The sequence below is a fragment of the Dermacentor albipictus genome, chromosome 10 (assembly GCF_038994185.2).
Source record: "Dermacentor albipictus isolate Rhodes 1998 colony chromosome 10, USDA_Dalb.pri_finalv2, whole genome shotgun sequence".
NCBI classification, from domain to species: Eukaryota; Metazoa; Arthropoda; class Arachnida; order Ixodida; family Ixodidae; genus Dermacentor; species Dermacentor albipictus.
Window position 1 is genome coordinate 71,590,857 of NC_091830.1, and position 22,668 is coordinate 71,613,524.

The window sequence follows — 22,668 nt, forward strand, 5'->3', positions numbered from 1 at the left end:
TGCAGTGCTTACAGCGGCTGCTTGGCCACGTGAACATCAGCTCCGCCAGAGCGGAACGCAATCCGCTTTATGTGGTGCAACAATCGATGCATTGTATGGCGTACGCTTGCTATCCAGGGATTCGCCGATCCTCCTGTGCCCTAGGGGACGCCCAGCACCTTGATCGGTGTAGTGGCGACGCATAAAGACTTGCCTACAAATTGCGTTTACGTGGCACTAATTTTGATGTTGAACCATGCCAGACAGAATCTGTTTTCTACGCAGATGACAGACTACCAGTGTGCGGGACGAAACTGTTAGAGGCACTGAAGGCAGTCTGAATTACTTTCTGTTGGTAGTTAATGCCGTCAGTGGTTGTTCACAGGGTAACTTCGTCCGCGTTGATTGTAAAATGAAGGTCACTAATGGTGCCTTAAACGGGCGAGCTTAGCTGTAACACCATCTTTGAGCAACATCTGCGGTGTTATAAGGCCATGTGGCATGCAAGTTTTGCTGGTATGTCATTAGGTTAGGTCTCCGTCTGGTGCACGGATTTACAGCGTGGGATCATTTAGAAAAGTGTTACCGAAATTCACGGCATGGACGCCAAAGTTTGTTTCACGTGCGGCTTGAATGATTGCTAAATGTCATGTAACAGATTATGTTCTGTACAGAGTCTTACATCATAGCGATTACCTGCCCGCCAGTGAAAACGGTAAGACGCAGGCATCCAAATATTTATTGAAGTTTTCCCCACCACCACCATTCCTGACACGTGACTGCGCACTATACTGTCACGGGAATTTATACAAATAATAATAATCATAATAAGGACTATATTGCCATACAGACACTGACAGAGGAAAGAGAGAAAAGCCCAGCAATTGCAAACACATTTTACGCAGATTACTTCCGGGGAGTGACTTGTCGTAGCTGGGGACGTGTCTGCATGTACGAAGGCTTTGCTTTTTATTCACAAGGCTTAATTGCATTCAGGAAATACGGAATCGGCGCCGCCGAATCATAACTTGGAACCATGCATTCAGAAGTCTTAAACAACTGTTGCTCTTTACAGCAAAGCTGCTTACCGCTAGCCCCTGCATGCATCCCCAGCATGCGTTCCCAGTGTGGGGATGGGTGCGCGAGGGGGGGGGGGGGAGGGAGGGTAGCCTTATCCTGGCCAGCTTACGTCCGTATAGGCGAGAGGGATGTGTGCGCCGATCCTGTAAATAGTGCGGCACCGGGCATGTATTACCAGGTGGGGTTTCATGGCCGATTTACATCCGCATCACGGCGCGTGCACAGGAATGCGTGGGCCGATCCCGGAGATAGTTCCGTACCGGCCCGACCCGCAGCGGAGGTGAAGCAGGCTTCAAGCGCACCGCCAACGTCCAAAATTAAGACTTATTTAATCTTGGGTCCAAAAAGAACCACATAAATTCGGCATTGTAAGAGAAACACCATACATGCATTAGAAAGCGCCCTTAGTGTAGCGAGTTGGCCTTCATGCGCTTTATGTGTTTTAAAACCTGTGACGAATGATGAGAGGAGGAAAGAGTGTGATGACGGCACCTCTGCCCATGGCCTGCGCTTCTTGCGGTTATAAAGTCACGGGCGTCGGAAGTGCCCGTGCGGCTGTACCAGCGGTTGCGGCAGATGCACGGGAGGTGCGGTGACCCCAGCGGCGCAGTGTGATGCCGTATTTGCTAAGGCTATGTTATGGCTAAGGCTAAAGGAGTGGATACGAATGAAAAAGTATCAATTTTATGCTGAACCTTCTTTTAGAATCGGATAATAAGTGAACTATTAATACATAATCTATAACATACGTGATTCTCAGTAGCCAAGAATCACGGGCACGGATTTTTGTTCGCATGGCTTGAGACAGAGTGACACAATAGGTTGATCTAAAGCAGAAATCAAGTCAATTGGAGAGGGAAAGGAAAGAGAGAGAGACAGGCACACCATGAAGGCCTAATGAATTCTTTTATTTTCATTATAGCAGGATAAGTTCAACACTTTATACATACTAGCAGAGAGCAGGATGAGAAATATTTATGCGCTTCAGATGGTCACCGGAACAATAACACACAAGAAAAATATTCTCCACCAAGACAACGTGCAAACATAAGTGAAGTCCAAAGATTTAAGTACGATGATGACAAACAAAGTATGAACATCGTTGATGAATAATATTTATCATGTGAAGTATGATGCGTACGGTATCACATTCAAGTCAGCGAGCGCTTCACGGTACGACAAGATGTTAACCCACATAGCGGAATCAGATAAGATAAAAAAATATTACTGCTATTTGCTGTAACAGTACTTAAGAATGTACAACCATAAAAGATCAATGAATTAGTTTTCTTTTTACAAGCACATGAGAGCGGGGCCAGGTTTATAAAAAAGTTCAGTTGGTATCTCGGCAAGAGCTTGAGATTACAAGAAAGAAGCACACTCTCCTACGTGCACACACACAAACACACAGGAAAGGACACCCCCCCCCCCCCTTGTGTCACGCGAGCGGTTTGTGAAAAAGCGAGTTCTTCTTCGGGTATTTGTGTGTGTAAGCAAGTATGTTTCTTTGCGCCCTGAAGCTGTTATCGAGATGGATTACCAGCTAACCTGGCGAGATGTTCTTCAGTCCGCATATCCGTGTGCTGCGGAAATCGTTCACAGCAGACAGCGAGATCGCAATACACACAGTACTGACCTAAACGAGCGATATGGGTTTTCGGTGTAACGTTGACGACAACTTAGCATTGCATCGCTGCAGGAATGAACAAATGGCTGTCGTTCATGCCTCTTGAATATGCGCAGGCTCAGACGGGAAGCATTGCATCAGGGACCAGGCGGAGAACTGCCGATTTTCACATCTAACAAGGCATATTAAAGAAATTTCTGAGCCAGCCATGACAAACTTGCTTTTTGATACGGTGAGAAAAAAATGGCTGTGGCTTAGCTAAGGTTAAGCCCAGGATGCGAAGCATACTAGCCTTTATTTTAGTTGTTGAACCACTGTTTAGCCTGGTGAACTGCTGTTGCTTGGCTATATTTGGTTCGACTAGACCGAACCGAGCGGCCCTTTCCTTTCCCGTCATCGCGCTATACAACTGGCCTCGACGAGAGCGCGCCGCTCTTTTATACAGCTGTTATGACGCCAGTGCCCTAGCGGGAGGAACGGGAGTTAGGCCGCAGCACCGGCTGTGCGACCGCAGGCGAGCGCAAGAGTTGAGCCCGGCTTGCAGCTGTTGTGACGTCAGTGCCCTAGCGGGAGCAGCGGGAGTTAGGCCACAGTACCATCTGTGTGACCGCAGGCGAGCGCACGAGCTGAGACCCGGCTATGTAGCTACGCGGCCGCAAGCGAGCGCAGAAGTTGAGCCTCCGCTTTTGCAGCTGTTATGACGTCATATGGTAGCTACGCGGCCGCGCGCGGCGCAGCAAGGAAGAGCGCGGTTGTGCGGCTAGTATGCTTCGCATAAAAAACATGAAAGGAATCATTTTGAAGTGGGGAAAAGTCGGCGGTAGTAAGCCGAGGCTCAGTAACAAAGAACTTGCGATGCACCGTTTATGTATTAGATGTAACGGAGCCAACTATCACCGCATCCCGAATTTCATGAGGTCTACTTTAGTCCGCACCATGTCATTAATGCAAGCAGTGGAGGAATAAGCGCAAGACAAGCTGCTACAATGCCGTGTTCACTGGCATTTAGAAACTAAGAAATCACGACGAGTGCGCTGATACGCTAGCAATGTTACAATTATAGAAATCGATCTTACGTTACGCTCTTGTGGCCCCTATTGAAACGAGGCAGAGCGTCCGAAAGCACATATCAGCAGTGTCGAGCTGTGAAGGAACACTTGTGTCCATTTGCCGTTTGGCCAACACAAGAGCATTCGACCAATTTAAGAGGAGTACATTAACGAAGCCGATTAATTATTTTGCTTTCACAATATAACGATCTCTTGATTTCAACAGACAAAAAAAAAACAACGAGCACAGCAGGCGTAATGATCATAACGTGTGAGGGATATACAATGTGAACGCCTGTGCGTTATAAAGCACTCTACATATCACCACCTTCCACCAGCACCAGCCGATAAGTACAAACAAACAAAAACATACTTTGGCAGTTAATAACGCTTATTGTGTCTCCTATGCTCAGAAAAAATAGTTCTACCGAGTATTCTCACATATATTTTCGAAATTTCAGAATATAGCTGTACAAATTGAGTTTTCACAGGTTGGAGGCATCGCGTGGAGAAGGTCGCTCACGGAACAAAACAATGTGGACAGAGAACACCGAGCCTGAGCACATGGCACTCTAATTTTTCTGCACAAAGCAGGTTTCCTCGACGCTTTCACGCTGATTTTTGCTGCTAAAGATGGGCGTAAAATGTCATTAACTTGACTCTTGTAGTGATTGAGCATGCGCAAGAGAATAATTATTTCATCTAATTGAAGCACGTGCTCAGGCTACAAAAAGACTATCACTGGCAACACTTTGTCAGGAAGCGACCATCTCCTGGCGAGTGCCTCAGAGATCGTTGTTGATTTGTACACATTTTTCAATAAAAACATTGCCCATCCGATTGCATAAATATAACGGACATTAAAATACTGATGAGAACAAAAAAATAATGAAATTGTGTAAATAAGAAATTTGTATGTACACGTCATATTCCATTACGATCACCGCGCTTCTTTGTGTCAATAAAGAAGCGAGTGATAGTCTGGTCATCTGATAACTCTGCGTCGTCCGCACGAGACGGCTGCAAAAATGGCAGTGCGCGACAGACTTAGGGTTATGTTATGGGTATCGTCTATGCGCTGCACGCTAGTGCATCTGCGCCTACAGAGCCCTCTTCGCTTTGTTTTTTGATAATGGACTGGCTCTGACAAGGAATACAGTGTTCTTAAGACGGAATATTTCGCCCTTTATCATAGATAAGAAACATTGAGCATGTTTTTTTTTTTTTTACCGGATGATGCGCTGGAGCAGAACAATAAAGAAATTGAGGAGAGCTTTACGAAGGGTTTTCACAGCAAAGTGAATCGAGCAACTCTTTCCTTCTTCGTAGCCACGCAACCGTTTTTTCGCAGTGGCCTTTTCGGCGCACCCCCCTATACTGTGGAAGCTTCTCTTTAGACGGAATGATATTGCACATTGTACGCGTAGTCATCGTGCCAATATATTCTCTCTAGGAACGGTGTTGAATGTTTCTCCAGAACGCAGTTCAAATGACCGAATGGATTGTAGATGTCGTCATTGTGGTCAAGAAGTTATAACGCTGCGATCGTAACTCTATTCCATATACAATAATTAAATGCACTCTGTCTGTGCTGTTGTATTGCCGCATTGTAATGTAACAGACGTTAAGAAGCAGTGTTCTAGGTGCGATGACAGCCTAGCTCAACAAAGGATCGTACAGGTTATAGAGAAGTTCTAGTGAGCTACCACGGCAGTGTGAGAGCGTGTGGTAGCAAGGACCATCCTGTACAGGTTTATATATATATAGCGAGAACCACTATAGGAATATATCAATCAAGAAAGGATGCTTTTAGTCGATGAACACCTGTGGTGCCTTGAAGCCAGTGAAGACGAGCTTGCGTGGCTTGTCTTGTCTGGAGAGTTCATGTATTCCGTAAACCTGAAATGAGCAAAAAATAAATCGATATATACAAAACAAATACAGCCTACACAGAGAGCAAATACGACGCATTTTTTTGTAATGCGAGTCAGGTTCTGAGATTCTGGTTCTGGTTCTTGCCCTTGCACCATAAAACATCATGAACGGACTATATCTAGATCTTATTGAAATCTTTACACACCGCTGCATTTCTCACTATGTATAGGTATCCCATGGTCAGAACAATGTTTTTTGGGGTTGGCTAATAGTGCGACTTCGTTCTGACTTCAATAGCATTTTCGCTCTTCTTAATACTGATGCCCCTCCTACATAAACGTGAAGGGACACTAAGCTATATGTTGGTAGATAGTGGATTCAAAGCAGCTAAAGACTCGTACAACTTGAAACATGAGTGCACCTTGGCAACGCTCTAACATCGAGGGACAACTACACTCTGAAAAAGGTTTATGCCATTTGGGGCTTATCTTGTCCCCAAACAATTTTCGGCATCTGCCTTGCTTGCGTTTCCTCTCTTGAAAGCTCGGCGCTTGTTACTTTCCTGTCGAGAATGCTGTGTCACGCTGATAACGCGCAAGTCTTTCATGCCTAGGGAGTGCCGGACTCACAGCGTTAAAGAAATGAAATATGGGCAAGACAAACGACGATTATTGTTTGAAGGCAAAATACAATCCAACGGGTGTAAACTTTTTTATAGTGTAGACGTAGAAATAATTACAGTCTAAGTATTCTTTATCGACCTATGTGGGAACCTATGCCTAGGCACAGTTGGATTCTGGCTTTAGGCAAAATGTGCCGACGCAGTTTCTAAATGTCTGGGACCAAACAGATGGTCGAGAAAGAAGTTCTTCTGCGCAATATTTTATTGGAGCGCTGCCCTCAGTGCGCTAATTTACTGTATATTTCAAGGTCGCAAAAGTTAATTTTCTTTTTGCCCCGAAAGTTGAAAATGATATGTTATACTCACATCAGTCAACGGTGGTCAGTAGGGAGTCCTCCCCGTTATCTCAGAGCGCCCCAGGACCTCGTCACATCTTCCTTTGAAGGAACAGCCCTTGTCTTTCTGTCTGTGTGAATCTGGAAAATATGAAAGGAAATGCGACTCATGAGTAATTGTAATTGTTGCTATTGTTGATGCTACTTCTTATCAATGTTTATAATGATGTTAAACACCTATGGCGATTGCTCTGTGGATGCTAGAAATTCAAGATATGGATAATGAAGAGGTGCTTTTAGTGAACGGACATCATATATACGATGTCCGACGATGATATGACGGACATCATATATATGGACATTAACAGAAAGTCACAAATATGTTTCATATCATTAGGTGTTTAGCTTTATGTATGCCCGCAATACATTTTATTTCGTTCGTCAGTTCTTCAGCCTAAGCAATCAACCGAGATGTCTAATACTATTCACTCCACAAACCCCGCGTACAAAACTCTTGCTACATCGTACTGCAAATGAATTCCCAGAACACAGAGCGTTGACTAATCCTGCCGGGGTCTTCCGCGTGCGGCGATATCTTCATTAGTCTTTTCTTGAGGATCTCCTCATAACTTGCAAAGGGGAAAGCGGCTGACCAAAAGGCGCCGGTGGAAGAGCGACCGAACGAGAATTTTAGTCTGGTACTACGCTTACGTACGTCCATGAAACACTAAAGCGACCACTGTTTATTGAGCTGTTAATTATGAGGAGCGATGAAAAAATCCAGCAGGCGAGTAGGCTTGTGCTACTCTCATCCGCCCCTGCTGTTAGCACAAACCCTTCTTATTTATACGAATTCTGTCTCCTCACATATATGATAGCGTCATCGGGTGCTGCATGGACGTATACCGTCTTGTTTGTAATTGTACCGAAAACCGACGAGACAGAAGTGTGCGCAATCAATAAGACAAAGCACAATTTTTCACTATCCACACAAGCAGAAACATTACAGTTTTTATCGTTATCATTCAGTTTGAAGACTGCAGTTTTGTTAATCTTCACTCTTAAAGGTAACAATAATCATTGTTTTGAGCACGAAAGCAATGGGTCATGGCCCTGATTTGGGCACGGCAACTGTCTAGTTCGAGGCTGACAGCTAAGCAGCGGAACACGATAAGTCACCAGCCTTCAGCATTCCCAGCCGGCCTCTCTTACTTGTGCTAAGTAAAGCACAGTGCTTCTTATTTTTGCTGGTCTGTCAAAAAACGGTGCATCCATCATGACATCGCCGATGACGAACGCGCGCAAATATTTTTTTCAAAGTTATTGTACATGCATTCAAGTGATTATTGGCATGATTGCGCGAAAAAGGCACAACCACACAAACACGTTTACATGACCTGCACTCGTCTTGTAAATGCGCCCTTGTGCGTGTTTGTTTTTCGTGAGGTAATCATGTCAACAGAAATGAGCCAATTATCCCACCAACACCATCCTGTTGATTGGAGTCCCTCGAGAATGCATGCACCCAATGCGCTTCGGTTTCAAATCTGTAAGCTATATTGGAGCTATCCGTCATTGCAACAATGCAACATTTGTTCACGACTCTGTGGCGCAACCAACATCAATCCGTGTACACGAGTTCAACGCTGGGGTCCAGCGTTGCCATCATATTTACAGCACCACGAAGCAGCCTCTTGCGTGTGTGTCTTTGCAGTGGCATCTCTCAGACGCCCGTAGCAACCCCTCTGTTTCTCACGGCCTTCGCAAGAGCGAGCATGCCTGCTCGCGCAGCTGATCGCTGCAGCCGGCCCGACAGTGCTGCTGAAGCCCGCGGTGCGCAGCTGAGCGGCAAATCCAGGGCGCCCGTTGGTTGGTGGGGTCCGCCCGGGCGCTCGAGGGACCGGTTGGCGGGGCGACGGCGGCGGCGGCCCATCATTAGGGAGGGCGGCAGAGTGGGGGCCCCCTTCAGGCCGGGGACACGCTGGCAACGGTCGCCTCCCCCCACCACCCACCCACCCCTCCTTCTCGCCCCCCCCCCCCTCCCACCGCAACCCATCTCTCTCGACGTGCAAACCTGTCCCCCTCTTCATCGTACCCTCGCCTCAACAGCCGCAGAGAAGCACGAGGACGCCTCGTCAGCCAGCGACGACGCGAGCACGAGAGACGTCGCACCTGTGCGCTGGCTTCGTTCCCCTCCCCCCTCCCCCCCGCCCGTCACCCCACAAGCTTTTGCTAGCGTGCTGCTTCAATTCTGGTTTTCGTATTTGCCACGCCCGGCTGTTGCTGCAGCAGCGGCGGGGGAACTGCTGCACTAACTCAACACCGCCCTCACGCGTCCAGTCTCCCCAGAGCAGCGAGAACCACGCTTGTTGTACACTCGGCGGAGAGCCATGTGGCCGTCACGTGCTCCAACGAAACAAGTACAACCTCACCCCCCCCAAAGCCCTCGCGGGCACCTGCCATGCGATGGTGTGGTGACTCCCGTCGGGGTATACCCCTCGGCTGGGCCGATGGTGTACGACTCCCCGTCTCCCTGATGCGAAGAGCGCGACGCGGCGGTGCGACAAGTTGCCGAAAGATACGAGCTCTGGCTGGTTGAGATAAACCTGCTCGTGCGAAACCCTCGTGTGTGTGGTTCCGGACGAGAACTGTTTCTGCGGGCGAAGGAAAAAACAATTAGTTTCGTCATAAGGGCGGAGCAACGAATGCGATAGCAACCATGTTAGAATGTACACGAAGAGTAAGACTCGTAATTGTAGTGAGAGTATGAATTGAAGTAAGCGCAAGCAAAGTAAAAAAGAAAAAGGAGCTGTTGTGTTTGTGCTCATCCGTTTTATCCCTGCCATCGGACAATTTATGTTGGTTAATGAAGAACAACGACTTTGTTAGCAACTAACTTTACCAACACTTATCCGCATTGGGTATGTTTCAAACCTCTTTCCTGGGCCGATCCCGGAGGTAGTGGACAGCCGCACCAATAAAAAATACATCAATGTCGGGTTTGAGCTTTGTTATTGTTTCGCTCTTTTAGTGTTCAAGTCTGAGAAGATTTGAGATAAATGGCATGCACTGTCGGTCCTTTGTTTCATGACACTTTTTTTGTGGGCGGCCATTCTCAAAATTCTGAGGAATAATTTTGTCAGAAACATGAAGCCTGGTACGAGCAAGTTTAGTGATACAACGGTGTGGAAATACACCTGCGTACACCACACCTCACATAGCATGGCGTGGCATATAGCATACATATGCCTAAATAATACAGAACCTCACGGCGACGGCAAACATTCGCTTGGAGTGTCCAAGTTATTGCTATTGCGACAAAAAAAGTAAACAAAGAAAGCTGCAGATGTGCATTACCGTTCGAATATAACCATAGCGGGTTTCGCAAAGATACTCCCGGTGCACTTGCAGGCGGAGGTAAACGAAAGGAGTCTTTGTTACCCACCTTTGCACCCGCATAGGCTCCATGAATACCACGAAATAATATTGCGGGCTGCCTTAAGTGAACGTAGAGATGCCATCACTGTAGCTCTCTATCGCGTTGGGTCACTCGTGATACCTGACTTGGCACGTACGTATCGCGTTAAATATTAAAATTGGATGCTTAAGCAGACCATTAAGGGCCACAGCGATATTCGAGAAAAGAAAATTGTGTCACGCACGTGAAAACCTGCGAGAAAAAAAAAAAAAACGTTCAGAAAGCCCATTCGAAGCCTGCAGCATTAAATGCACTGTACTGCAGCGATTACTTTCCTAAGAGGGAAAATTCTTGCTGATGCTTGTTTGAGTGCATAAGGCATCACATATTGTAATGCGCAATGTATTTTTTATTGCATACGCTTACAGCAAGTTTCTGAGGAAAAAAAATGAAGAGATTTGCCACTTGAAATAAGCTTTCAATGCTCCTGAATACTGGAAAGTTTACCTTTTCATTTGCACTCAAAATTATATAAGTACTGCGCTTCTTATGTTATCCCACTATTACAAGCTTTGATAATATTTTGATCTTTCTTGCACACTGGCCGATACAGCTGGTATAAACAGAAAGGCGGCACACGAGATAACTCGGACGGATGCAAAAACAAACAAAAAAAAACAAAACAAGAAAAGCTGGAAGTGACGGTGAAAAAGAAGAATAATCCCCACTGCGAACTGACACAAACAGATAGCAAATCAGCAGCACAATCCCAGTGAGCGCTGACAGGCCATCACTGCCCGATCGCGCCCAATTTTTTGACAGCTCCCAAAAGAGGAGGATGAAGGAGAGACAGCTCCTAAAGCGTCGCAAACTAGTCCTCCGAATCCACGGCGAAGAAAAGCAGGCGCAAAAGGAAAAGAACAGTGAGATATATAAAAAGAAAAAAAAAAGCGGCCGAAGCTCGCAACGAATGCTTCGCCTAAAAGAAAGCCGTTATTCATGGCGCGGGACAATGGTGCAGTGGCTGGCCGTGCCGTGAGGCGAATATTAATCGGCATATAGGCGCATCAGAACGCGCGTTGCAAGGCGTGTGTACGCGCTCAGCTTTTGTAATGGGAGCTGCGCGCAAGCCTGCCACCGCGCTAGCCTCTCGCGCGCGCGCCAGCAGCAGGTGTCCCCGCTTCTGCAAACGCAGCGACGTCCCGCGAACTGGTTGCCGACGCCGCGGCGGCCCCCGGGCACGCGAGGAGGAGAAGGAAAGAGGAGTAGGGCGAGGAGGAGGGCAAGGCCGTGTTTTGTACACAGTGCAAGGCACAGCAGCCAGCCGCCAACCGGTCGGTGCACCCGGCTTTCCCCGGGCGTCCCCGGGGACGCGTCATGCTCACGTCACTGCCACTCGGCACAGCAGCCCCGTAGCCCCCTCCCCTCCCCCCCCCCTATCGCGCCCCCCTCCGCTATCAGTACCCCCGCAACTCCCCCCTACCTCCCCCCCCCACACACAACCTTCACGCAGGCACTGATCACTCCCCCCCACCCGTCTTCTCGTGCAAGCAGCACGCGACGGGAACGCGCCCGCCTGGATAAGATCGCTCGGCTGTTGGGCTGGCCTGCAATGCGCGGTAGCTTTGTGCCCCCCTCACCCCCCGTTTCTCCCCGTTCCTCCCCCATCCCAAAGCAAGACGCACGCCTGTCCCCCTTGAACCTCCCTCCGCCCGGTTGGGGGGCTCCCTTCTCTCCTGGTCCCCTTCGATTCCACGCGCCCTTGACGATCGGCACGCTCCGTTTCTCCTTTGAGCGAGTGTGTCTGAGAGAGAGAGAGCGATGGAGCGAGGAGTTGGAGAGCTGCTCACATCGTGTAACATTCGCCTGCGCTGCCACGGGCAACATAGAGGGGGGAAGGGACGCATCGGGTTATGATTATCACGAGCAAGCGCAGTAAGCCACGACGACGAACTCTTCCGACTTAACCACGACGTTTGGACGACGGCGAACTGTTCCGACTTAACCACGACGTTTGACTGCACTCCTCGAGGCACAGCAGCCGTGGCGGTGATGGTTTCGCTCAAGGCGGGGGTTGGTCTGGCACGTCTGGTCCGCCAGTGATCCTTTCTCAGGGTCGCGAGGATGCGTCAACTTGTTTCCATCTGTTCGCCTCTCTCGTGCTAATGAAGAAATCCGCGAGGCGTCCCTTGCCTGACGCACCATCCGATGTCATTCCGGGAACAGTAGTTCTTGGGCACACGCGAGGGGAACACTCCTCCTGCTCATGTTGCCAAGCGAGAGCTTTCTGTCTGCAATGAAACCCTGGTAGGACTACATGGACCCCGCGTCTCTAGCTTCGTTGCACCCTGTGCAGCACGGAGAAAGAGTGCGCTGAACTGTTATGGTACTGCCTCGACTTTCAGAAATGTCGTTATAATCCGTGGAAGTCCAGCATTTCTAGCCGCATTTGTGATAAATGAAAGAAATAAAAGCATTGTGAAGGATGTATGTACGGCAGCTATTTTAAATATGACCACAGTGCATGTGGCGAACAACTTTCCCCTTAATCTCGACATGGTATTGTAACCTGCCAGCCACAACCATGTTTATTCCTCCAGCTACTGATATACAGCGTCATTAATTAACTTCTGCATTGCACGTGTTTATGGCTTGTATCAAAGTTAACGACGAGTGCAATTATATCTTCGCAGCAACTATAACAAGTTTTCCCGTCTTTAGTGCGCATTCGTCCTATATTAGAAATCACACGAGAAATATAACCGTAGATCAATTTACCTATAGCGAGGCCTAGATGTAGCTTGCAGGGGCATCAGTTTAGACCATTCTGAAAACTGGCACGCTGGCTTTCCCGCGATACACAGTTTTTCAAGATATGGAGACCAGCACATTGTAAAATCGCGAATATTTAACTACTGGTGCGCTGTTATTGTGTTAGGGGTTACATGTGTCGGTGAGTCTTGCACGAAAGCGAGGCAATCACACTAGCTACGCTCTAACAAGCAGCTTATCAATGCGTGAGTGATAATGAGCAACATGTACTATGCGTCAGCACGGCGTTTTTCTGAAGGATCTATAGTACGCAGTGCCGCAAAATGTCTTCCACATGTTGCTCACATCATTTACATGCGTATCTTCCACCGGCATGCGACGTTTAGAGTGCATTCGTCACCGGAGAAATGAGCCTATTATATGCACTTTGCATATTTTCACCATGTAAGAAAGGTACCGACACTACGAAACGCCTCGGCCATGCATTACTGCTTGAAACGGTAAGAAAAAACGAAAAATACTTTCGCAGGAGGGAACACATGTTGAAGACGAGTATTAATTACAGGTCGGCAGTATAAAACTACACTGGAACAGCAGTCACGCTAGAAGAAAATAAACGCCAAGGAAAAATTACGTTTGCGCGTTCGCGTGGGTGTGTCTTTTCCTTCGCGGTCCTTCGTTCGTGCCTCCGTTCCTTTCTCAATTTGGCGTTTCTCCAGTACCTACGAGATGACCGAGGTCCCTCGGGGCTCAACACGAAGGCACGTCACATACGGTATATTGCTTCCGCTTGCGCACATACAGGGTGTACACTCCGTAAATTGAGGGTCTTTCCGCGCACTCGCGAGCTGCGAGCGCTGTTTCGCAGGGGGCGCTAACCCGACAACGAGTCGGCGCCACAAACGACGTCCCCGGCGGGACAAGATGGACGCGTACGCCCCAGCTAGGAATCCCGAGGCGCACCCCCGAAAGTGGGGCCCATGGCGCGCGCCTCCGTAGTCGTCGTCGTCAGCGTGGCGTCTTCCGGGAACGGGTCCGCGATCACATTCGCGGAACGCGACGCGGTCGGCAGCTGCATTTCTCCGGGGCGTGCGTACTCTTCTCTTGTTCCGCGGCGGTGGGGCAGGCCGAGGTTAGATATACGAGGGCCACGCCTCGCTCGTCTCCTTGCGGCGAGTTCACCGCGTTGCAACAGCGCATGCGCCGCAGCATCAACCGGGAAGTCACGATCGCACCGCGCCAGTGACGCAACTAGCAGCGGGGAAGCAACGCGGTACGCGCGGCACTGGTGGGTATTAGAAGCCCGTACGAGTTTCCCGGAAGAGGAACAGTTACGGTCTGTTGAGAAGCGCCTCCGAACACTCGAGGTATAGTTGGTCGCTGCCGGCAGCGAGGCGGGTGATTTAGACCTTGTGAGACGAACAGAGAACGAAGCCGGGTGGAGCCCTATAGTGTTGCTTCACGAATTACGAAACGGCGCCTTAAAATATCGAGCGCAGGTGCGTTCTCCTACATCTTCTGTTGGCCAGCTCAGGACTGGGCAATGCTTCAGGCGGTAGCTCCACTGACGCTTCGAAAGGCTCTACACGGAAATGAGCAACATGTGTATGAACAGACAGACGTGTACGCATTGTAAGAGTGTGTGCAGCACTTTTGCACGACCTTTTTTTTTGTTTTCGCGAAGCATGTGTTATCTATATTGGGTGCAGAGCATGTCTTCATTTTAGACTGTGTGACCATGGCTTCGCTGTTAGGCTTTCTTCTTTTCCTGCGCATTGCCTCAGACACTGAGGCGAGTAATCCATCACGATAGCTCGAGGCTTTTAGGCGGGTAGCTTGTGCTTGAAGATTGCCATTTAGTCGGTGGTGGCCGGACCGGTCTAATGCATTAGAGAAGCACGCCTAAACAATAGCCCTCTTTACTAGTTTACTGCATGCTGTTTCACTGCAGTGCAGTGTCTGCAGTTTTCAAGCACAAATTACACGCCTAAACGCCTCGGGTTATCCTGACGGATTGCTCGTCTCAGTAGCTGAGGCAATCCGCGGAAAGAGAGGAATACGTAACAGCGGAGCCATGGCCAGCGAAGAGCTGCCCACAGAAAGGGACCGTAAGGTCGCGTTGATTCCATACAACCAGCAAATCGCCCATCGACTTAAATCGGTGATCTAGTTGGTGTACGTGTATTGGTTTCTGCCCTACACAAGTTTTGTTCGATATCAGAGAAAGGCGCCCCTATCAAGAAAACAAAGCCCAGTGTGAAGTAAGCACTTGCCCTCGTCTTATTTCGGTGTCCCTTGTTCCGCTTCGCGCTGCACAACACAGTCTAGAATAGAAAACTAACTAGCCCAAACTAATACCCTTCTATCTCTTCATAGAGCAGAAATGGAAGCTATGTGAGGTCCTGCTATGAACTGCAAGATGAATGATACAATATTTGGCTTCTGACCTTCTTACTGCCTCAAGTGGTCAAAAGGGCAATGTGTTTCTCAAGTTGATGCGCAATGACAACTATTCGTTGAAAACGATGGCCTGTGCACGGCTTAAGGTTCAGCCTGTGGATAAGTAGGACCGGGCACATAAGCTTTACATCAATTAGGTAACCGAAGAAATGTAGCAAATTAGGTGCAATTTAAGTAACCCAGAATGCGATTCAAATGTATACCGGTAAATGACACGTGCTTCAGCTTGCAGAGGAAGACTTCTTTCGTCACTCCACTACACCAATGACCAAATCCGTTTATGCTCGCTCTGTCCGGGAAGTGCGATGATATACTAAACTCCTACAGTAAATCGAATGCTGGAATCAAAATTTTCGGTAATAAGTGAAGGAATTCAATGCCAGGATCGAGGTTTGTCCCACGCGGACAAGTGGCAAGATTTCTATTCATTGAAGTTAGGTTTCATCAGACCCACAGTTTCCGAGCAGGCTTAATGAAAAACGTGGGTCGAACTACACGGAGCATTATGGTTGAGTTATCTCAAGGTGCTGAGGAGAATTGAAGACTACGAAAGCACGGACAAGTTACCGACAAAGGCAGTGAAACTTCGACAGAGAATCGTACCCGAACCTGCAACACTGAAACTACGCGCATGGTGCCATGTCGAAGAAAGCTGCAGGCACAATCTTGGCTGAGTTATCACGTCCGTTCTCTTGTTCCAAATACACTGCGAAACCCTTACGGGCCTTATTGACCGCCACAGTTATCTACGCCGTCTTCAACGTCACCGTAAGCGAGAGCATCCCCCTTTTCCTGACACCCGTGAGGGGACGCCACCGTACCTAGCAGGTGGCTTCAAGCCTCTCGCGAAACCAGCTGCAGCAGGGGCGCTAACCACCCGAACGGACCACAAGGCGAAGCGCATGCTCGTGTTTGTAAACATGAGCAGGCAGGTCATCGCCGCTGTTCCTCCGCTGCCCTTCCACTCGAATGCAGGAAAGCGGAGGGGGGATTGCCCCCGATCGCAAGCGCGAGGTTAGGGGCATCTTGGGCCTCTCACCGAATACAGTCAGGTGGCTGCACCCTTCAAGAACTCGGAAGGGAGGGGGGTCATGCGTGCGCCCGAATCACCGGGTGACGGACTGCCGTAAAGGGAGGGGCGAGGGGGCGCGGTTGAGCAGGCTTGTTCTATGCCGCACGAAAGCAACTGAGTTGCGCAGCGGAATGATGTGGAGGGGGATGGGGGGGGGGGGTGAAACATGTTGGCGATGCTGCTGGGGCTGCTGCAGGTTGAGGGAAAGCGCGGACTTCCCGCTCCACTGCGGGGCAATGCTCGCGACATTTCCGCGCGCGAGGGAGCAACCCGCTTGGCGAGGTGAGTACACGAAGGGGGGGGGGGGGAAGGGGGGAGGGGAGTATACGGTAAGCGGCAGCGTTGGCCCCGTAGCGGCGGCAGCCGAGTCAACGTCCGGGGGCCATCGAGCTCAGTGGTGGGGGCACGCTCTTGAGCAAGAAGGCCGGGGGGGGGGAGGGGTCGGTCACTCGCCGGTCAGCGCGCTCTCTCGTTGCGCGGAGTGTGCTGGGCGGCCGACCGAAACGGAAGACTCGAGATCCGTCCAGCCGTGAAGCGTACACGCGAGGCTTTACGTTGCGTCGAAAAGGGAGCAGAGTTGCGGAGCTGCAAGCACGACTGGCTTCGAGATATGCCGCTTTCGCTTTCGGTGCACTATGCTTGCGCGCTCGAGCAAGTTTGCCCTCCGGTGTTTGTACGATCTCTTCTATCTTTTTTTTTTTTGCGGAGCGGAAAAATAAACAAATAAAACGCGATGTACTAAATGCGACACATTCGAAAACCTTCCGAGTGGAAAGCAACGAAAGGTGATCGCGGAGGTAAGAAAGACAACGAAGGGTGGGTTCCTGTCGTGTGCTTTCGAAAATGTACAGCACCACCACCCTGGGCGATATGGTAGCACTGCAAGCAGGAGCATGCGAAGTTGGTTTCGGCTACGCTATAAACAAACGCCTCTCGAAATACCTAGCCTCCGTTTTGCTCACACATATGATAATTTGTTTCGTAGCAATGCACATCTGAAAAAGAAATGACCATGCGTGTTACAGCTTTAATAGGGTAATTTCACATACTTTCATGTGCTAAAATATATTTCTATGTGAAGAGCACTTTCTGCGCTCCGGGAGCAGAAACCATGTATACTGTAGCACCGCTTTATTAAACATTGTGTTCACTATAAGTAGACTTCAAATCGGTCATTTTTTGTTTGTTTACAAATGATCTACTTTATTTATTAATTCATCAATCGGCGGCATTGAGCCCACCTGCACTCTATTGCGCGATATCGGCCACGAATGGACTTCCTCACGAAAACAATTCCCTTTCGTAATTATAAAAACTTTCGTTGAGTGTGAGTGCACACATTCGTTTCATATACAGTTCACAAGAATATATGCTCTCAAGAAAACTACGCCAACTGATTAATTAATCTTGACTTGGTAGAGTTCGAAATACTTCACACATTCGCGGCTGCATTCCGTCGACCTCCACCTGCAGCTGACTTCTACCAGGCTCGCGACGACTGGAACCTAGGCTCCCCTGGCCTCTGTAGCTCGGTACGGTGTTTAGAAATGCCAGCGCTTTCGCATTGGTACGGCAAGCAGCTAGCCCTTCTTGTAAATTGTGAGGCTATGAGTAAGCCATGCATAACCTTAGCTGCTACTGTTGCGGGTTATAAGAACACAGGTGTTAACTCTCTTCTGTCCTTACTAAGTTCGAGGGCCATCCGCTCTCTGAGCGTATATTGTTCTTGCCTTTTGAGCCCGGCTCACATCTATATGACACCTTTAAGACTACGGCGCTTATCTTTGAACACGACAGGCTTGTTTCAGAGTCTGTGATAAAAGTGCCTGCCATCTTTTTATTCATATTTTCAGCCTAACAACTCATCAACTTCCCTGTATGTTGCTTTGCATTGACGATTAGTAACTGGTGGTACTTTGATACGGATGTTGTGTACTGCACAAAAGTGTTGAGAATGTAAACTGCTCCAATCAAGAAACAGAAAAGTACGCTATATGTATTTTATAGTAAGTAATGCTTGTAGTTAAATGATCCCTTAAAAAAAAAGAAAACATTGTCAATAGAGGGACTGACCTTAACGCCTACCGAAACAGCAACAGCTATGCGCAATGCGTCTTTCCTCAGTTTGTCTGCATATTACAATGACGCTGTGCGAGCATCAGTACTTCAACGTAAATCATCAGGTGAAATATTTAGCTTTAACAGCTGCCTCTTTCAGTATCACTTTATTATTCGCTAACTTACAGGAAATGTTACCGATAATATACAAACGAAGGGGTACCAAAGTCAGCAACTGTAACGCGATACACGGTTAATAAAGAAAGAAAAACTGAGACACGTGAGAAGACCAACAATAAAAAAAAAACATTATATGTAAAAAAAGTTAAAAACAAGAAAACGAACAAGCATAATGGTACGAAATACATTTTAAGAAAAATTTAACACGCGAAATACAAGGTCGTATACAGTGCTCTAGCTGCAGGTTTATGAAACTTTATAGCGAAATACTAACAACACGTAGAAATTACACACTGAAGTATAAGGAGCGGTGTAAACTTAATTATACATGAAGAATTACTTTAGGACATGCTTTAATATATATGAAAGGATGATGAAGATTTGACGGAGTTGGCTAAATCATTCCATAGTTTTGTAGCCGTGAAGGTTATGTCCTTTCTCCATTGTAGGAACGAACCATAGGAAGTAGAAAAAGAAGTGTGCAAACCTAGCATTACTTTTTATTTATAACATACATAGAATGAACGAATTCGCGTGAAAGCTCTTTAGTACGTAATTTGCAGGGCAAAATTATGAGGTGATAGCTGAACAAGCTCGTCACAAGTGTGTTGGCCTTACTTGAGCCCGATCCCTCAGCCACGTCCCCCTTTACCCTTCCCCCTTTCAATAAAATTTACCGCCACCACCACGAGGTAATGAATCAGCATTCGCATCATAACTGCTGTTAGTAATAATGCGCATTACTTGGTTTTGCAAAGGGCTGAATAGAGGAAATTGACGGCAATAAGTATTTCCCCACGAAACAATACTGTAAGTGATGTGACTATGTATGAAAGCAAAATAAAAGGCTAATAACGCGTTTTTGGAAAAACACGCTCTTGAGTTGAGCTATGCTCTAATAGCGAATGAAACTTGACGAAGGAAATGCGTTGACAAAAACTTAGGCTATAATCTAGTTTGATGCTCAAAAATGACACACTGTTGAAGACGGGGACGTAGTTTTATGTCGGGTATGCAAGGCTGCATTGTTTGACTTGTTCAGAAAATTATTGAGTTTTGGGAGAGCTGACAATGAAGTGGTAAGAATGAAACGTATCATTCGACAGTCTCTGCAAGTTCATTGTTTAATGAGTCTGCATGTTATTCCAGTTGGCTGTGTTTCTGGGCTCAAAACTGAATAATAAACTAAAGAATGTACGACAGAAGTATAACTGCAGGCTAACAAGCGTAACTAAGCACGAAATTCGTGTCTCTACCGCTCAATCACGTCAACCTTGCACGCCCCGTGACCCGCGTACAGCAGTGCAAACCTCAGAGATTACAAGAACAGAGAAGTACGTTATACCTAACTATCGTTACCAAAGACAGCTGCCGCTTCAAAGTTCCGGGGCGATGCCCACGAACCAAGTCGAGGTTCACGAGTCTCAGTGCTTACGGCTGCCGATTTTACCCGCTCGTTTTTCGTCTGCGCCTACTAGAGTCGCTATTCCCTTTCGGCCAATCAGATCACGCCCTCTGTCGTCGATTGCGAGGGAGCGCGCGCTATTTGATGCCGCGCCATTTGAATTCCGGTCGGGTAAGAGAGAGGCGCGCGACACCGTTCTCCAAAGCAACGACGCCAGCGTCGACGTCGCTGCACTGAGAGGGGGCCCTCGTTCCCTCCCCCTTCGACGGCCTTTCGACACGGAGGCCACCTCCGCTTCCCGCCAAAAATTTGCCCCATTCGTCTCGGGGCCGTAACGGGTTACCGCGAAGAGCCAGCGAGTCTTGGCGGCGGCCTTTCCCGCCTTTTTTTTTCTTTTAGCGTTCTTTTTTTTTTCCCGCGCGCCCGGCAGCTCGGAACGGCATTGGTTGTTTGGCCGCCTCGAGCAGGTGTTCCTGACTGGAGGCGGTGCGACGTCCCCGTCCAAAGCTAATCTGAAGTGGGGAGGCAAAAGGAGAAGTAAACGAACGGCTCAGTCGCCCCTATTCCGCGTATATGCTATGGGATTTTGCTACTCCACCCGAGGTTTGTAAATGTCATGGACGAGCATGCAGATATGATTTCGAGCACCGAGTAATGGGCGCTATCTAGATTGCATCCGACTACCGCGGTTTATGAATGCCCATGATTAGCTGGGACATTTGAAGAATTTTGAACTGAAGACAACAGGGAAAGCCACGACAAGACAGGGCGGGGTTGGCTTGAATACAAAAGTGAGGACTCTGCTAAGCACTGAAAAAGGCACCTCTTCCGCATCTATGGGAGAATAGTTCGTTCTGCTCACTCGTGCACGGTTTCTTACCAGCATGTACGTGCATTTATTGGTGCGCATAAATCAACTGATCCTTAATTGCTTAAGTTCGCGCTTACGGCAATACCCTAGGTTGTTCTAAAGACGTGTCTGGATGAAATGAACGCTTAAGGTTTTTTTTCGGTGCACTTGTTTATGTAGTAAAACGCACTGTTATGATTTGAACGCGTTCCGTTATTTGATGCTTCTTCTGCATTTAGACACGAACGAATATCTTAGTTCACGCGAAAATGACATTGGACAACCCGTTGACATTGACAACCCGTTGCAGATGCCAGTGGTTGCAGCCGGCAATAAAATTCACCACAACATTTCTTTATTTTATTTTGAAACTCTCCAGACTACAAGCATGTCTTCCATCCACTGTGCCGTTCGCAACTTGGACTCTAGAATCGTCGTGCCTCATGTCGACAAACGTTCGCAACCTTGTATTTCTGACCCCGTGAGGTGCACCAGGATATTTACGCGGAAGCCGGAAATACTCATGGACTAAAGATAGAGAAGTAGAGGTAAGAAACGGGCGAATTTCTTTTTGGCGCGCGAACATAAATCTCCTACTTCGCGTGCGCATCGCGCAACCCGTTCGCCTGCTGAGACGCGCCAGGGGGGGGGGGGGGGTGGAGGTTCTACGTCACGCGACCGACGGCGCGCCCGGCAAGCGAGGCGTCGCGCTGCGCACGTGCCTGGCGCGAGGCGCGCGCGCTCTCCTCACCTGAGCCCGGCGACGCGTCGCTGCCCCAGCGGCGTTGCGACCTCTTGTCGTCGTCGCCGGCGCGCTGCCACTGGAATCGGCCCTGCATCGGCCGGTCGCGTCCGAAGTCGTAGTTCCAGGCCCGCGAGCTGTCCTCCTGCATCTTGTCCAGCGTCCGCCTGGTGCCCCTCTCCTCGCCGTCGTCGAACAGTCGCCGGCACGCTCGGCTGCCGTGCGGCGATCCCATCGCGCGAGCTGTTCCTTGCTGGGGCGAACGAAGCAGCTGATGGACGGCGGAGCGTCAAGTGTTGGGAAGATGCGGCCGGCTTCGGTCCCTCCACGCGGTCGATGTGGGCGCGCGCGTCAGATTCGTTTGGCGCCGATGCTTTCGAAGCCGGGTTCCCGGGCGCCCATTGGCGGCCGCCTCCTTTCCCAGTTGACGCGACCTCGCTTTCTCTCTCCTCTTACGTGGTGAGGAGTCGATAAAGAGGGCGAGAGAAGGGAGCCGATGGAGGACGAGGAAGCCGCATAACCGGTCCATCGGTCGCTGCTCCGAGAGAGGAAAGTGGCGCGCCAGTTTGAAAAAACACGCGCGCCGTGCCGTTTCGTCGCGTGCCCGCCCGCCGATGAAAACACGGCCGGCGGCGGCGAGGGCAACTGGTTAGTTTTCGCGCCAAAAAGAGTCTCCCGGCCTACGCGGGACGCTCGGCCGGGCTTGTGCGGCGCGCTGTGGTTGCCGGTTAGTTTGTGAGGCGCGGCAGCGCACGGACGGGCAATGGACAGCAGCATAATTAAGCGCCCGAAGAATATGCGCGCAGAGGCTTGGCGTCGCGTGTATTGTCAGGGATAGGCACACGGCAGTTCGCGACAGCAGAGAAGCAGCTCGGATAGCGCTTCAGCGCCACGTGACACCTGCCTCTCATTTGTCCTTGTATGCTGGCGCTAAAATGTTATCCAAGGTCGAATACTAAGAAGCACAACGCGCAGCAGTGGAACAAATTCGAGGACATTTTGGTTCAAGGCTTCTTATGCGTATCTCTAAATCAAGTCTAACCCTTCGTTACTGAGCTGAAACGTCGAGATTTCTTTAAATATGTTGCGGCAGTTTATCCGTTATGCAAATTTAATTTACAATGTGCAGTAATAAGGCGGCGTG

At 49.0% G+C, this 22,668-nt stretch overlaps 1 protein-coding gene across 1 annotated transcript; it reads right to left on the bottom strand.

The window, feature by feature from the left end:
- Positions 1-1,948: 1,948 nt before the first annotated feature.
- Positions 1,949-22,021, bottom strand: LOC135899141 (cyclin-dependent kinase inhibitor 1-like). The gene is made up of 3 exons (XM_065428412.2): positions 21,534-22,021; positions 6,599-6,708; positions 1,949-5,634 (listed from the first exon to the last, which is right to left on the bottom strand). Exons 1-2 carry the CDS (start codon positions 21,757-21,759, stop codon positions 6,614-6,616), a joined length of 321 nt encoding a protein of 106 aa, XP_065284484.1. The 5' UTR covers positions 21,760-22,021; the 3' UTR covers positions 1,949-5,634; positions 6,599-6,613.
- Positions 22,022-22,668: the final 647 nt, after the last annotated feature.

Bases quoted from the DNA above. Each gene is read 5' to 3' on its own strand.
- LOC135899141 (XM_065428412.2), bottom strand. From the start codon at position 21,759: ATGGGATCGCCGCACGGCAGCCGAGCGTGCCGGCGACTGTTCGACGAC. The intron at 6,709-21,533 runs GTGAGGAGAGCG...CATATTTTCCAG, and splicing joins CGACGCGTCGCCGGGCTCAG to ATTCACACAGACAGAAAGAC.